Raw genomic sequence first — 17,570 nt, 5'->3', positions numbered from 1 at the left:
CATGGACTTGACTGCTTGTGGCTATTTATTGGCCAAAATCAGGGGATATTTCGCAAGTTTTAGCAGGATAGTTGTTTTACTGTTCAACATATTGACTTTTATTGTAGAAAAATTGGGGCGATCTTTACTTTGCCACTTTTCTCCCCGACAAACGAAATTACGTATATCGCAGGATATCTGTTGACTACGGACGACAAATTTTCAAGGCACCATGACCATATCCGGGCAGTGATACGATGTGTTCAATAATATAATAATCAAGAGTGTATGAAAAATATCCTCGATGATTTTAGAAACTTCAGTTTTTGATCTTCAAACATTTACGGCTTTAGTTTTTCCGCAAAGGCCGGAATCCGAGAGTTATTTCCTTTATGTCTGATTGTTGTGCACAACAACATATATAGAAAAAAAGAATATTAAGGTTATCAGATTTTTGTTGTATTGTAGCACTATTATTTAGAACTTTTCTGCAGTTTATTCTTTACATCATCAGTCAATTGCTAAGAAAGTTTTCTGTAATAACAGACCAAGCATTCAGAATAAAGGAAATTAAATTGATCTTAGAGCGACAATAATAAAATACCCACAAGAAAACATGGAGTGATTTAATTTCTAGTGGGGGGAAACAAACCAGAAGTAGTTCTAGCAAATTTTCCAGGGCACATGGGATCGAGAACTTGCAAAAATTAATTGGCCAATTTTTTCAAGTTGCAATCCACCTCAATCTGCAGCCAAAGATAATCCTGTGAAACATACACCTTTTTTTTGTAGCCAAATTTATCTTTGGCTACTCAAAGTAGAAAATAGGTGGCATTGCCCCTTTACCGAAAATGTTGACATGTCAGTACTATTACATGCCGACGGTCATGAAGCTTAAATCAGACGGGAGGCGTTATCGTTCGATATCCTTCGCTCGATATTTTTGGAAAAGTGAACGAAAAAAGAAAAGCAGTATCACATTTTTAGGTCTTTAACTTTCCTAATCTAATCAAGCAAGCCAGGTTACATCAGTTTATTTTTCCGGCGTGATGCCGTGACCATCCAAAATAAGGCTTTGCTTTACTTCGGTGTGAAACTCACAGAGCTGACGTAAAACAACTAACGACAAAGCAATACAGGAAAGGAAAACAATAACTTACAACACAAAGAAAAACCTGTCATGTTTTAGCACCGGGGTGAACACCTAAAGAAAGCTTGCGCGTTTTAAAAGTTTAATTTTGGATTTACTGAGTAATAAACAGGAACAGGAACCGGGGAACAGGAATACCCTCTGCCAGGAGGCCCCTGGATCACACTTCGTCTGATCTTTCCGCCTATATGGATTTATTTACCAAATACACTCTGTTTTTTTATAAGAACCTTTTTTATAAGAACGTTGAGGCTGAGATTAGCCAAAATTTTAAGAACGTATTAAGAACATTCCACAGGCTGAGAGTCGATTAAGAACTTTTTTATTTTGCTAATCTGGATATAAAATCAAGGTAAGAAATGTAAATTAACCAAAATACTTAAGGGCACGTTTTAAATATGGTGACACACATCTCCCGTTCTTGATACCATATCTCAGCAGGCAATGCTTGATTTACTGAAACACATGTAGTGTATATAATTTAAGAACATCTTAAGAACGTTTTCAGCCTCAAATCGCCAAAAATTATAAGAACGTTCAGCCTCAGCTCCAAAATTAGACGTTCTTATAAAAAGAACAGAGTGTAGCCTGCTTGTTATGCAAAGAAAATATAAACGCAATCTCGAGAGCAGTTATGTAAATCAACTACCGTTTACGAAGACGGTGACTGGTCAAAAACATTGACAATACTGAAGGTGTCAAGAGCGTTGGATAAGTTCAGCTGAGAAAGCTCTTGAATACGATTGAAAGCACGAAACCATAAAAGGCTTTTCTTGTTCAAAGACAAAACCTAATAGATAACTGCAAGGAAACTCCCTCTTGATAATTTACAGCAATGTCTTCGTCCTTTGTAGCCATCAATTAGCGAGACAGTATTACTGACAGCAACCAGGCATTTGAGTTTGTCTCTCAAAGACGCAATGAACCGGGTCAGTTTTGTTCCCTCGCCGTTACAAACATCCCCCATGAATGATTTCCGATCTACAGATGGAATTTTTTTCGAGTTGGAGCCGTTACTTCGCAAAGCGAAAAATCTGTTTGAAGCAGCAGCCAACGGACAAGTGGACGACATCCAGTCGTTTTTGTCGACGAAGGAAAATAACGCGGACATTTTGGACCAAAATGGTGAGAGCGCTCTTCATCACGCGGCGAGAATGAACCGAGTTCAAGTCATTGAGTTCATGTTAACCGCCGGTGCTACCGTCGATTTGTACAACAGAGATGGCTTCACGCCGCTTCACGTGGCTGCCAGGTAAATTTGGGATTTAGAATTAAAAAATTTCGTTTTATGTATTAACACTTAAGCTGCGGAAGTTTCCAGGAATACTGATGCGTTGCACCGATGTATTCTTCGCTCCCACAGTAGCGACATTAGTCTGAACGATGAAAACTTTAAGTCGAGCTGCAATTGCAGGTTGATTACACTGTAGCGCGGTATGAAGTGTAAATACGGAAATTCAGCAGTGTTGAATTTGGTGTAAGGCTAGGCACAAATTAGTGTTGTGAGGAGCATGTAACGGTATAATATTTACCCCATTGCGACACTGAGCCTTACGTTGTGAGAGTGACCGTAATTTATTCGCTTCTAGAATCCGAACGGTTTCAAAATTTAAGAAATTTCTTTGGTACTCACTTATAAAATACAAGTTTGCTGTTTACGGTTTTTCGCTCGAATCATTATAGCGTCCAAACTGAAGTTGAATTCATGTCACGGCTATTTATTTTCATCTTACTAAAAATCACACTGAAATTAAACGGTCAAATAAACACATCTGCTTTCTGTTTGCATTTTCGTTGTACAAGTGTATTTTTGCGATAAAGAAGGAAAACAGGAATTAAATAATTTAGTGGCAAAGCAGACTTAAAAGTACATTTGTTTTGCTGTTGTTATTGTTATATAATCATTAATTTTGTATCGTCACTTTGTGTTTTGCATTTCCTAAGAACAGCTATTTCACGGACGTATGAAATCCAAGTACCGATTTTATAGAAAACAAGAGAGTTGGTATAGGGTAAAAAAGTACTTTATTTCAGTACTTTATTTTTAAAATGTAGATTAAATGTATTCTTAAAGTAATGATGCTGGAAGCCATTCAATGAACATTTAACTGCCAGAAGAGCAAAAGCTCAATTAGTTATAGAGTTATATTTCGGAGCTTTGTTCTTTTGTTTTCTTTTAAGACAGCTTAATTACCTCTATGTTGTCTTTGGGAAGCAGAAGTGCCCGAGGTTAACATTAAAAACGTCCATATATATATATTTTTTTTATATCACCGCAAAGGCCTACAAACTAAATAAATAACAAACAAAAGGTTGATAATTCTTTTCCAAGGCATTGACATCTTGTTAGGAGCCGTTCGAAAGAACAACTTTAAGTTTGTCATCGTATCTTGAACATCTTTCTGTCATTTTAGCGTTTCGTTGTTAGGTTTGAATACTTTTGAGGGAATTTGGATGGATTAGTCTGAAATTCTGAAGAAATCAAAAAATTAAAGATGGCGGAGTCAACCAATTTCACAATATTGTATGAGGCTGACTCAGCATGGTACGGAAAATTGATTGTCAATGTTATCGGCCAAACCCAAAGGTTAAGGAAGCTCAGGTCCATGATAACACAAAAGGACGGCCTAAAAAACTCAATGTTATGCAAACATTAACTGATAATCAAAAACGTGCTTTCCGTAAATTAATATAAAAAGCCCAAGGAATTATATAGGGCCGAACCTTGCGTTTTGCAGCTTTTCCCTTTACAATCTTGTAATTTTGTTTATTTCTCGCGGATTCGAGCTGCGAGAGGCAGATAGTCGACACTGAAGAAATAGGGACTTGCGAAGTTTTCAAGACGCCCGTGATGTGACGAGGGTGATCGTCGCACCTTTTAGGAGTGAGAATTCGTGGTTTGGTACCCCTTAGGGTGCTAAATCTAAAATGACTTCCTTTAGAGATATTGTGGTACCTTTAAGGATATTTATCCGAAAATATGAGACAAAGTAAATGTCAGTAACTGATTTGGTACCTCTTAGTAGTAAAAAATTGTTCGGACCACGCCCGCAAAACAGAATTCTGGTACCTAACAGGGGTTCTTTTCAAAACTTCTGACGATCATCCCCGTCACTTTTACATGGGACCCCCCCCCCCCCCTCCCCTTCCTCTCACGGACCGTCTTGTAAACTTCTCTAGTCCCGAATTTTATGATATACATGTGGCAACACAATTCGATGCCAGCGAGAATCAACTATGTGCTCTCAGCCAATGAGAGCTGATAAAAATGTGTAATATCAGCAGTGCCATCTCTTACAGATCGAATTCCCTTGAAGCCCTTGACGTTCTCTTGAAGAAAGGAGCGAAACCAAACACTACATCGAAGTACAGATCTTGTACCACTCTTCACTTTGCCGCGCAGTTTGGCCACAGACAGATTGTCCAGCGGCTGATCAATGATAAAAACCTGCTAATTGACTCAACTGACCAGCAAGGAATGACGGCTCTTCAGATAGCGATCAGTCGAGGATACGAGGAGATTTGTAAAGATCTCGTTAACAAGGAAGCTAGTGTTACCATAACTACGGCAAAGGGCCAGAATTGCCTTCACCTAGGGGCAGCTAGTGGCAATCCGAACATTGTGTCATTGATTGTTCAGTCAGGTAAGCCAATGAGAAAGTTAGCCCAGCTCTCGAGTTTAGACCTACGTTTGAAACATACAGTCCAAACCTCTTCCATGTAGGGGAAACTTGTAACTTAAAGGCACCTCTCTCCTACTGAAAGTTAAACGGGCACTGTAAAGGAATCTTGGCCTACTGGCGCCAAACATTTCTTGCTAGTCCGTGTGACAACATATAATAGAATATTGACAGAATAATTTTGAAATTAATATTCGAATTTGCATTGTCTAAAATATATAGTTGAAATTTTTCTCCAAAATGGGTAATACATTCTCTTGTATTTCAAAAACTACAACGATCACACTAGACTCACGAGTGTGCGGGAATGTCTAGGTTTCGCCTGTAACACGAAATTAACACTCAGCTATCGTGCAGTAAAACCCGCCCAGACCGTTTCGACCTATAAAGTAAAAAAGATTGTTGAGAATCACTTCTGTTTATGGCTTCTATTATATTAATGAACTCTTGGATCATTTTGTAAAATAATAAGCAATTCGTTGGACCTGATGATCACGATGACGCCTCCTCCTTTCCTGTAGAACGTTACCAATGATTCTTTCATCAGGGGGCGATCTGTACCGTTTGCAACGTCTTACATGGTTGGTCGAAAAAACAAAAGAACGAACAACTAAACAATGCAGCTGCAGTTATCAGGGTCCAGTGAAAATAGAGCTTTTGAATTGTGCAGGTCTAAAGTCTCATCAACTGCTGGTCGCTTTCTCTTTGGAAATTTTTGCTACGACTACGTCAAGAGAAAATATGGCAAACATTTGTATAAATCTCATTCTCAACCTTTGCTCTGCTTTTTACTTCAGTCCTCAAGACGTATTTAGGTCACCCAGGTGACGCAATGAAGTCAACCAAGGAAATGCCAGAGTTCCACTGGTATATTAACCAAAAAGATGCTACCCAGAACACCGCATTGCACATAGCTGTCCAGGCAGGAACCGAGACCACATGCCAGGTCCTTATACAGAGTGGGGCTGACACTAACATGCCGAATAAGAGCCTTCACACGCCTTTGCACGTAGCTTCAATTGGGAAGAACAAAGAGATCTTGGAATTGCTCATCAGAGAAGGAGCAGAAACGTCTTCTAAAGACTTCAAGCAGAAAACCCCTCTTCACGGGTATAGTAAAAGTATTTAACAAAATAACAGAGTACAGAACCTCCCATTGGCGAACGCCAGTGAGAGAGGTGTCCGCTTATGGGAGGTTCAAGATGGAGATACCCGTTGTATATGGCCGGAACCTTTATCGAATGCCTTCTTAGCAGGGGGACACTTTTTAAGACGCAAACCAGCTTTAAAAATAACTAAACGCCGTCAAAAAAAAAAATGTTGAAATTAGTGCATTAAATCCGGTAATGAAATTGTTTTATTTTTTAACTGAATTAATCGTACAAGTTGTTTACTAAGGTTGTTTCTTTTCTCTATACCAGAACTTAAAAATGTCTTGAGAGAAACATGGGATATCAACTAAGGCTGATAAAAAATGGATTAGGGACTCAGTTTCTAACGGAAACTGTGGCGCTGCGTCAGTGGGGAGTACAAACGAATGTCTGTTTATCAACAGACTTGGTAACTAAAGATAAATTGGCCACCTTAATTGCTGACGTTTCGAGCGTGAGCCCTTCGTCAGAGCGGATGGATTCGCTCTGACGAAGGGGTTTACCTTCTGTTGATAAACCAAACACATGATCATATCTAAGAAATACACCTTTTTTCACCCATTGTAGTGCGGCATCCTTTGGAAATCCAGAATGCCTTCAGATTCTACTGAGGAACTGTGCAGCCGTGGACTCTAAGGACGCCAATGGATTGACACCTTTTCTATGTGCCGTAGCCGCTGGCCAGACAAAATGTGCCCAATTACTTCTGGATTCCGGAGCTGACATCATGGCTCGTGATAAATTCCAGCGTTCCTGTATTCACCTGGCTGTAGAGAACGAAAAAGAGATCGTGCTAAGGATGTTGCTGGAGAAGTGTGGGTCGGGACTTACCAATGTCCCGGATGTTCATGAAAGGGTGCCTCTTCACTACGCAGCTTCATCTTCTAACATACGGGTAAGACAGATTTGTCTGGTTTGCTTAATATTCTAACATGTTAACTGCTTAAAGATCTCAAAGTATTGAAATCTCGTACTCATCAGCCGATCATGGGTATAGCTATTATTTGAGGGACTTAATGGGGTTAACCGTCATCCGTCAAACAGACTAAAATTTAACCGTCAACCGTCAAAAACTCGGGCAATTTTACCGTCAGCAGTCAAAAAAGCAGTTAGTTTCAGTCATAAAAAGGTTTCAAGGTCTTTCAAATATCATTATCTCAGCTGATCATCCCGGACTTCTGACTCTCAAAGAATCGCTAAGTTTCAACTGGTTAACTAGTTTCCATGTCCCAAATACACTGACTTTATGGTATTTTCCAGTTAATTTGCGTCTAAACGGACATTACAACTAACTTCCGTCTGGAACAACTTCAGGTTTCAAAGTATTAATGATTTACTACGTTGATGACGTGTTTCTTACCACGAAACAACCTCGATTGTTAATATTAAAAATCGCGAAGTTAATTTTAATTTTAACTCATGTAAGAAATTTCCCCTTGATACCCGTCAACCGTCAAAAGCCCTAAAAGTTTAAAACCGTCACACCGTCAAAATCGGTAACATTTAACCGTCAACTGTCCAAGCTATAACCCCATTGAGACCCTCTCATTTTACGTATAAAAATGCCACATTTTCCCATTTCACTGACATCTTAAGGCAACCTTAATCCCGCGCACATTTTTAACCACGTTTAAATTTGTAAATGCAACCGCAACCTCCTTCAAAAGATAGAATTATGATGGGTTTCTTTTTTTTTTATAGGTAAGAGATCTTCATCTTAAAACTAAGACAACATCGCCTTTGATCTTTTTTTTTTTCTTAACACTTCTAGGTCCTGGACATTTTGTTGCAAAAGAAAGCAAACTGCTTGCTTAAAGATGGTGCTGGAAAAACACCGCTACACCTAGCCGCTGAATCTGGAAAGGAGCGCCATGTTGAAGCTCTTGTCAAAGCATCACTGGCTTCTGTGTCTCAAAAGGATCCTGATGATCGAACACCGCTGCATTTTGCGGCATTGAATGGAAGAGGGTAAGTAGTCTTCACAGTATGCTCCAGATAAAAGTATTTCGCGGCAAATATCAGAGCACGCGCTTACTCGTGTCCATGCAAGGCGTGGCTACATATTGAAAGTTGAGGAATCAAGAGTCATTCAGGCCCTGTTGATGAAGAGTTGAAATTATTTATTTATGTGCAATGATGCGACACCGTCATGCACGACAAACATTGTTACAACAAACCGGTCACTAAGAACAATTTACGGAGTTGCCACAAACTTGTTGTACCACGCTTCAACAACTACTACATGAAAAATTCAGTTGCACACAGGGGATATTATCAAAATGCTAACACCACGGGAGAGTATGCAAGGAAAGTTCGAGGAACGCACGCACTGAAAAACCTTGACTTTGACGTTGAATCCCTTCCAACATTTCGAGACAGGAATGACATTTTTATTGTCTACACTGTTATTAGTAATAGCATATTTATTTTTTTTTTTTTTTTATTTATTTATTTATTAGTGTTACTTTAGTATAAGAATCGTATTTTTTTAAGTTATAAGATGACCCACAAGCTATTACTTTATGGTGCAGTTATTAGTATGGTATGGTATGGTATGTATGGTATGGTATGGTATGGTTAAGAATTGGCTCCTGCTTAGCGTGCTTTTATGGAGTTATGGATGCATGCGGGAAGTTTGGAGAGCAACTCTAGCTTCCTGAGTGCTTTCCAAACTTCCCAAGTGCATCCACAACTCGATATACGCACAGCTAAGAGCATGAACCAATTTTTTTTATAACATAGTGACAACAAAGTATCGAAAAGTGGTAGCGGAAAACAGGTTTTATTTCTGATTAATTGCAAAATTCTCTCAATGCGCTGTACCGAAAAACAAAGGTTTTTATCAGCTGTTTACAAACACGCCACAATGGTATGGTCTGAAAGAGAAAGTTTCATCTGAAATTGTCAAGGAAAATTCGCTTCTTTGAATTAGTTTGTACGAACTAAAACTAAGCAAAATAAACCCGAGTTTGTCTGCAAGTTGCACACGTCATTTAATGAACGCATGGCAATGCGTATGTTAAAAAATGTACCATGATGACGCCAATAGGAATTACATAGGGAAGCACGCGCACTATGTTATAATTAACAATTATTCCAAGAGCGCGCGTTGGATATAAGATGATATATAGCCAACAAGGCGCGTAGCGCCCAGTTGGCTATAATCATCTCATATTCAACAAGCGTGAGTGGAATAATTGTTTTATTAGAAACAATCATGGTAGGTCTTGCTGATTCCCTTTTTGAGAGCAACCAGAAAACAATTTACGGTAGCTACTTCTCGGGCATGGTATAATGGCTCATATACCATTGCCGCTAAGCCAATCAAAACCCTGGAATTCCATTATACAATGATCCAGTTTTTAATAATATGATATATGGTATGTATACAGTCAACTCTCTTTATCACCGGAGATAGCCAACGATTTCTAAAGCCACAATTATATGCTTGCGCTGTCGGAAACCAGCTTTGGTACAAAAATTCATAGGAATCTAACAAACCTTCGAAAATCTGGACTACGTTGTGATAAATGTATGGCACAATGGAAAGGACTAAGGCATAATAAAATAGAGTACGAAAACTAACTGTTTAACTGATTACTATAACAGGAAAATTTGTTCCATTCTTATCCAAATGGGCGCTGAAGTTGACAGCCCTGACGTTTATGGTTGGACCCCCCTTTTGTTTGCCGCCAAAAATGGTTCAGCTGGCTTGGTCCGAATGTTCCTTGAAAAAAAGGCAAATATAGACCATGAAGACAGAACCGGAAACACTGCACTGCTGATAGCAGCGGCAAGAGGCCACGTGGATGCGGTGAATGTCCTTCTAGATTGGCAAGCAAGCTTAAACCCCGCAAACGATGGATTGAATTGTCTGGATGTAGCTATTGAGAATCAACAGGAGGCAGTTGTTATGGCAATTATTAAAAATTCAAGGTAACGAATCAAGTTAGGGCAGGTGATGTCGTTGTTATCATGTACATCAATTCACAAAATTCGCGAATTAAAGGAGGTACCTCCTAATACAGAGGTATTTTTGCGCTGTTTATGGTTATGTGGGGAAAAAGTTTCTATTAACAAGTATATTACTGGGATGCAAAAGTGAAATTGGGGGTACTCACGCATTTTCAGAAATAATTAAGCTTTAGTTTGGACAAAGATGCCATATATTGTTTCTTTTTGGATTTCTCAGATCTTCTTTTACCGCATCGTCTAAAGCCGCGCAAAAATACCTTTGAATTTCTAGGCACCACTCGTATTTTAGGACCATTTTGAAATCCGCAGAACGTATGCACAGTAGCAAATGGTAGCCTCCTTGAGCCCACTCCCTCACAATCTCTGTTGAACCTATATTAGACGCTTTGCTTGATATAGCAGCTTTTAAAAGACTACATTTTCAACATTCGGCATGGCTCATTGTTATATATGTTACTCTCTATATCAGATGGAGAGACATCTTGTCAGCAAAAAGCCCGGATGGGGAGAACCGCATGGGAAAGCTAATTCATCGATTCCCGGGTGCTGCTAAAGCAGTCATGGATCGCTGTATCCAGCGGTCGCTAGCTCAGCAATCTATCACGTACGATTTTTGCCTGCTTGATCCAGGTCCCGACGATCAAAGCGGACAGGGCCATGAGCCTTTCTTCGGGTTGATGGAGATGGTAACTCACAAACAGAAAGACCTCCTGGTGCATGACCTCTGCAGAAAACTGCTCAAGATCAAATGGCACACATACGGATGGTTTGTTTTCTGGACAAACCTTGCCTTATATGCAGTTTTCCTATTCGTCATGACGTATTTCATGTTAACGCAACGGAAGCAGATTAAACTTCCAAAGCGCATTGACGTTGGCGACGATTTGTACGACATTTTCGAGAAATCAGATTCATTCAACAAAGTGAGCCCCTATCTTATCCTCATCTTCGCTTCACTTCACCTGGCAAAAGAATTCTATCAAATAGCCGTTCAACGAATTGAATACTTTAAACAGTTAACAAACTTAATGGAATGGGCGCTTTACGTAACAACTATAGTCTTCATTCTTCCCTACACCTCTTCTAGCCTGGCGAGTCTCCGGGGCGATCCTCGAGTTACCTGGCAAATAGGAACAGTTGCCATCTTCCTGGGCTACATGAACTTAATCCTGTTCATGCAAACCTTGGATCATGTCGGTATCTACGTCACTATGTTTTTTCAAGTGGCAAAAACAGTGTTCCGAGCTATCAGTTTTTTCGCCTTGTTTGGTTTAGCCTTCTCTGTAGTTTTCTTCATATTGTTTAAGGAACAGGTAAGTACGGTCTTTATAAACGATAAATAGCAGTCTAAGGATGCAAAACAATGTTGAATTTGATGTTGTCTAAAGAGAAGATGAGGTAAAGTGGCCACCACATAGAGATGCAAAAACTGACTTTCAAGCCCTCGCCAGTTAGGGAGTAGTGGATACGCAACCCCCCGAAGCCACAGTTTCTTCATAAACTGTACACCCCCCCCCCCCCCCCCCCCGCACGTTGGAAACATGACGTGTTTTGCTTGATGCTAAGCTCAGACAATCAATAAAGACGGTCGAACCTGTATTAAGCGGTCACCCTCGGGGAATGGCTAAGTGACCGCTTAATACAGGTTGCACAGAAGACATCACTTACTTGGTTAAGAAAGTTTTGGCGATAAAATGGTATAACAAAGGAGAACATGGTATTGAAACGGACTAGTAAAACAATAACGCCACGATTGTGCAGCTCATTAGAAACTCAATTGCCTGGCACGCTACTTGTTACCATATTTAAGTGGTTTCTTTTTACAAAGTGACCGTTTAAAACAGGTCAAGACAAAAGAAACAGCTCACTGGGACTTAGTATAGGGTGACCGCGACCGCTTAATAGAGGTGACCGTTTAATACAGGTCAGGATTACAGTAATTAAGGGAAGTAATTTTCGGGACTTTGACAACTGACCGCTTAATAGAGGGTGACCGCTTAATACGGTGCCGCTTAATACAGGTTCGACTGTAGTCAGTTTCTTCCAAACGAGCAGGGTGACCTATATTTTTTATCTCGCTATTTTAACTTGGCTGTTATCCTCTTTACGTTTAAAGATTTTTAGAAAACCATTGACGACAGAAAAGCGAGTCATCGCCAAAAATACAAGCTTACCTATCACTCGCGGGCATAAAATGTGATACTGAGAAGAAGCACGCAAGAAGCGTTTTGAGTTAACACTGCTTCGTATTGTGCTTCCCTGCCAAGAAATTTATCTTTAAGGGGACTTTGTCAGCTGGGACACATGCACACTAGAGTTTGGTTGAGACGAATTTGCATACAACCCGTCGAAAGATTTTTGCTTTCCCGCCATTGGAAAAGCGTTCAAAAATATGGCAACAAACAGCTTCTGTAATTACTAAAGAACTTTTGTAAACAAAATATTCAGTTAACTTTCCGTCGATGAATAAAGCTTTCGACTCTACGACGGTATTTGAAAAAGTCTGGCCAACGATTTCAAAGTGCTTCGCATCATTGCGCGCATGCGCCTGGGGTGACATAGTCCCTTTAATTGCTGCTAATGCTTCATACATTCTATGTACAATGTTTTTCTAAGTTCTACTTAAACTATGGAATTTCAAAAACTGTTACCGCCAGACATGAGAAAATTTGACAGACAACTTTTATTTCGAGAGAATCACCTTAACACAAGCTAACAATTGTTCTTCAGTTACTAAGTGATAGAGGGTTGGGCTGGTCTATATGTCGCATCATATCATACGTACTTTGTTTTTAATATTTGGAGGGCTTTCAGCCATTTGAATGGCTGGATTCTTTCAAGGCATGAGATAAAGGTTCGCTTTTTCATTTCGTAGGACGCCTTCAGCTCTTTTGAAATGGCGCTAATGCAGGTTCTGAAGATGACTCTTGGCGAGCTTGATTATAACACTGTGATGGTGGACAGTTTGAATGCAACGAATTCAAGAACAAAGGCTCCTCTACTTCCTTATCACGAATCGTCGATCATTTTCATGGGTCTCTTCATATTTGCCATGCCAATTATTTTGACGAACCTTCTGGTAAGTGAATGGATAACTACATTGTTTAATTATGCACTAAACCAAAAATATAAACAGACTAACGTGTTGAGACATTTCGCTATGAAATGACAATGAAAACTAAATATAAATTACTGTTCAAGCCACATTCTTTCGATCTGCTTCCAAGTTATTTGTGATGTATGCGTGCTACATGATTATGAAAATAACTTGGCGCGGACTGAACATGATCTTATTGCACGTTCGGCAAAGTCAGATTCCGTACAAAAGCATCCCGTAAATGAGACCGGCAATTGATAATATAATGGTAAGTAATATAACAGATAAATCAGTTTATCCTCTGTCACCTTCAAACTTAAACGAGGGGAAACTGTCATGGTCGGCACATGCACGAGTTTTAAATCCAAGTCTAGTTCTCATGTTTTCAAGATTGATTCGCCAAATTCAAAGTGACGTTCCCCTCGGAGAAAGCAACCGTGGTTCAAGCCAAATTAGGGACAACTCGGTGGGATAAAAGCGGTTTGGGTATTAAAGAGGTCAAGCTTGGACGTGGCTTTGATACAGCGCTTCTTGTCAGATAATTTCCAGGATGAAAGAAATGTGATGGTATATTTCCAGCCTGGTGAATGAATGAGAATGATGATTATTCTAGAAAGTGACGCAGGCATACTCGGAAAAAAAGAAATCCGAATGCTCCTATCAACAGGATATTTGTGACCAACGATCGACGCCGCATGCGCTCTTTCTGAGAAATTCTACGCGATCAGTGAGGGGTTTCTCCTCGTTGGACCTCATCACAATCCTTTACAGTCTTTAAGCGATTCACTGTGGTCAACAAACAGCTCAGTGCTTTGCATGTCAATCCGTGCCAGTGTCCCTTTAAGGTCGTGTGAAGTGGTTCTTACTTGATAGCTTTACCGTTTGTTACATAATTAACAATTATTCCACGTACGCGCGTTGCGTATGATAGACTGCGAACAAAGCGCATAGCGTCGACTCAGTGGCTATAATCATGTCATATCCAACAAGCGTCAGTGGAATAATTGTTTTATTAAAAGCAACAAGGATGTGGCTAGTTGAAGATGACTTCATTTTGCAAAGGTGACGAGAACAATTTAATGGTCTATCTTTCTCAGGCAGACTTGAAAAGATTTGTTGCACTGCAAGAGATAGATTTTCTGAATCCTGTCGATTATCATTTCACGAATCGGTCGTAAATCGGGTGTCAGCATGTGCCTTTTTCATCAATGGTGGCCGATTTATTATTCTTTTCATTATATGTTAATTAGGCGTATTAACCTCATTTTAGAGTAAAGATTCTATTGAATGTTGCACACGCTAACGAGGTTAGTAAGGCTAATTTTCATAGAAATAAAAGAATAATTTATCGGCCGCCATTTATGAAAAAGGTCTGCACACTTACGATTCGCTCTCTGCAACAGTCGGATCAAGAAATCGTAGAGTGTAAACCAGCCTTTGGTAATCAGTGAATTAAGAAACATCCTTTTAACCTTATGAATGCTTTTTACAGGTTGGTTTAGCAGTTGGCGACATAGAATCAGTTCAGAGATACGCATTTCTGAGTAACAAGGGGAAAATCATTAACTTCGTCGTCGGAATCGAAAGAAACTTCCCAAAATGCATCACCCGCCGTTTGCACAGGCCTCAGATGGTGGTAACTGGGAGAAGAGTGGCAAAAAAGATTTCTGCACAGTGAGTATTTTAAAGTACCATAGAAAAGACCAGTAATTTACATGACATAGGTTGAATTTAGAAAGGCAACTAAAACAGAGTTCAACTAAGGAAAGTAAAATTATAACAACAAAATAGAGAGCGAGTTAGGATCATCCAAATAGCAGGGCTAATCTAGTGGATGACCCCAGAAACAAAACACAATTACAGACAGAATTAAGAATATATTTTTTATAAAAAGTATTTCTTCATGCGGCAAAGCAGGTAATTAATTAGAATAATAATTAAGTATAGAGGTCTTAAGGGTTTTACGAAATATTCTAAGAGAACAATCACTTGATCGTATTTCGTAGATAAGATGAGTTTTTTAGGAAGAACATTTCCTCTATAGCCCAAGACAAAGCTAAAATAATCAAGGTAGGATCAGTCGTAAGGCCGTAGAAGCTGAAAAGCATATAACGTTTTTGATCTTTCTTCTCCGAAACAGGAAGTATGCCTTTGAAGACAAAGATCTCGAAGATGAAGACATCAAATCGGAAATAAAAGAAGATGAAGAGAGGCTGGAGGTCCTTACTAAGGAAATGATGAAGACCAAGCAACGTCAGGCGTCAATCATGGACGCCATGCATGAGCAAATGAATATTCTGCTAGCTGTGGCTGCCAGAGTTGGGGTTGATACTCAACATGATGATGCTGAGGATGCCTCGAGGAATGTCAGTATGTAGCCTGTGTAGAATCCAATATTTCGGAAGGCAAATCCTTCTTCTACAAGATCGTTGACAAACACAGTGAGCATGAAGTCTTAATCCTTTTCCCGTCGTGCTCCTCACGTGACCCTCGGTCGCATTCAAAGACGAATACTCGAGGAACGAAACTTTAGTGTTGAACAGGGTCAATGGAATTTGTGCGAGTTGTAAAGTTTAGCAAGTATCACAATTATCAACCATTAAACCAGTTGAAGTTATTCTACGTGTACAAGTATTCGATTTTTGTTTGTTAGTGGTCTCTTCGTATCTCTACAGTTCTGTGTCGACATCAAGTTCCAAATTACTCTCGCCGAATCTCGGACATCGGTGTAGTCTGAAATGTCAGCCCCCAGTGGGTTAGGGGGAGGAGACGGCTGACGTTTCAGACAAGTATCGGTATATCTGTCATTTTCATTTAGTACCGTTACGTTTACACGCCAGACATAAGAGGTGTCGTGCCTAAAATTCGACGGCACCGTGCGAAATTTAAGGGGGTGTAAGTTACTAGACATCAACCCAGGTTAAATTTAATAAAATCTGCGAGAAATAGATAAGCAATAAGAGTTGCGTGGCTGATCTCGATGAAATGACGTTTCCTTTTAAAATGTTTGCCAAATCCATTCTCAAATAGAAGAAAGATCCTCGCAGTTAGTACGCAACTTAAGCAGTTGCGAGGAGAAAGCCTGAAAAAAAAATCAGGCTTGAACGGGATTCGAATCCATGACCTCTGCGATGCCGGTGCAGTGCTGTACCAACTGAGCTATCAACAGTATCAAGCCAACTGGGAGCTCGTCATATTGTGAGTTGAGCATGCTCGTTCGCTCCGTCTCCTCGTTGGATCGCACCGTTCTGCAAAAAAACCCTGCCTATGGGTCTGATTACCGCTACTGCCTTCTTCAATTGGGTTTTTGCTTGTAAGGACAAAAGGTTAATGGTTTGAAGCAAGACCCATGCTTTAATTGAGAAATCAGATAATAAAATCTGCAGTGTAAATTTATGTGGTGAAAGGAAACCACTTAATTTTCTTCTCAGTATTACCTCAGTAAGGAAATGTGGGCCATGCAAGGTAAAGAAAAACTCTTTGACCTTGGTAGGATTCAAACCCAATTGACCCTCACTAGGGCAATGCAATATTTAAGTGGTTTCCTTCCAGCACAGAAATTTCCACTGCAGATCGAGATAATTCTCTGATTTCTCACTTGTATAACCAGTATTGCAAAGCATAAAATTTCATCGTCCTTTATTGATGTAATATTTCCTACTAATGTACCCAGTTAACTCTCATGTACCAAAGTGTAAACAGCTGCTAGGGATAACTGTGACAGTCTGATGGGTTTTTTGGTAAAGCCGTTTTGACAGGGACAATTGAGGACTTATGTAATGTTTAAAACACGAGCAACAGTGTTGTTTTATCGGGATTCAAAACCACGAGGCGCAGCCGAGTGGTTTTAGACCCGATAAAACACGTGCTGTGAGTTTTTTGAACGGCTTCAAAAACATTCCTGGAAAAGCGTGTGTCAAGAGAGTTCATAACAACGCTTTTGTGAACGTCGGAAATTAGCATACGAGAAAAACATCAAACACCGCATACTAATAAAGAGAAGGTTTTATCGGATATAAAACCACTGCAGGTGATGTTTTATCGATCATTTAATAGGTCAATGGGCTTATGAATTATTAATGAGTTTTTGAAATAAACGCTCATAGAGCTTGGGTTACCTGTGATCTTACCTCCTCCATTGACAGAGCCGTCAGAACTTTCGCCGTCCACCGGCACGGCAAAACCCCTTCTAGTTTTAACATTTATGAAACCAAAATTTTTCGTTCAACCCAATATATCTGCTACAAGACCCGGTATAAGCGCGGAACATCTTCACACAGTCGCGCAGGAAAAACTGAAGACAGATAGCGCGCAGAAAAAATTCGATCGATCCCAAACTTGAAAACTTCTTCAAAGTTTCCTAGCAATTAAAAAGACCCTTGCTATTCTTATCCACCATCCTTATACAAGAAGACCTTTAAACACTGCTATTTTTATCCAATTCTCTAGAACAAAGCAAAGACATTTAAATTCTCCCCTTTGCCCGCCATATTTGTTTACAAATCGTTTACAACACTGTTTTTTTTTTTTTTTTTAAG

General features: G+C 39.7%; 1 protein-coding gene across 1 annotated transcript; it reads left to right on the top strand.

The window, feature by feature from the left end:
• Positions 1-1,836: 1,836 nt before the first annotated feature.
• Positions 1,837-16,391, top strand: LOC146483815 (transient receptor potential cation channel subfamily A member 1 homolog). The gene is made up of 10 exons (XM_085105984.1): positions 1,837-2,381; positions 4,430-4,773; positions 5,607-5,919; positions 6,528-6,855; positions 7,732-7,928; positions 9,570-9,896; positions 10,405-11,248; positions 12,811-13,014; positions 14,525-14,706; positions 15,173-16,391. The coding sequence occupies exons 1-10, from the start codon at positions 2,050-2,052 to the stop codon at positions 15,408-15,410; spliced, it is 3,309 nt and encodes a 1,102-aa protein (XP_084962110.1). The 5' UTR covers positions 1,837-2,049; the 3' UTR covers positions 15,411-16,391.
• Positions 16,392-17,570: the final 1,179 nt, after the last annotated feature.

Source organism: Pavona decussata, unplaced genomic scaffold (assembly GCF_977016875.1).
Source record: "Pavona decussata unplaced genomic scaffold, jaPavDecu1.1 SCAFFOLD_38, whole genome shotgun sequence".
Lineage (NCBI taxonomy): Eukaryota > Metazoa > Cnidaria > Anthozoa > Scleractinia > Agariciidae > Pavona > Pavona decussata.
This window is presented reverse-complemented; position numbering and strand designations above follow the sequence as displayed.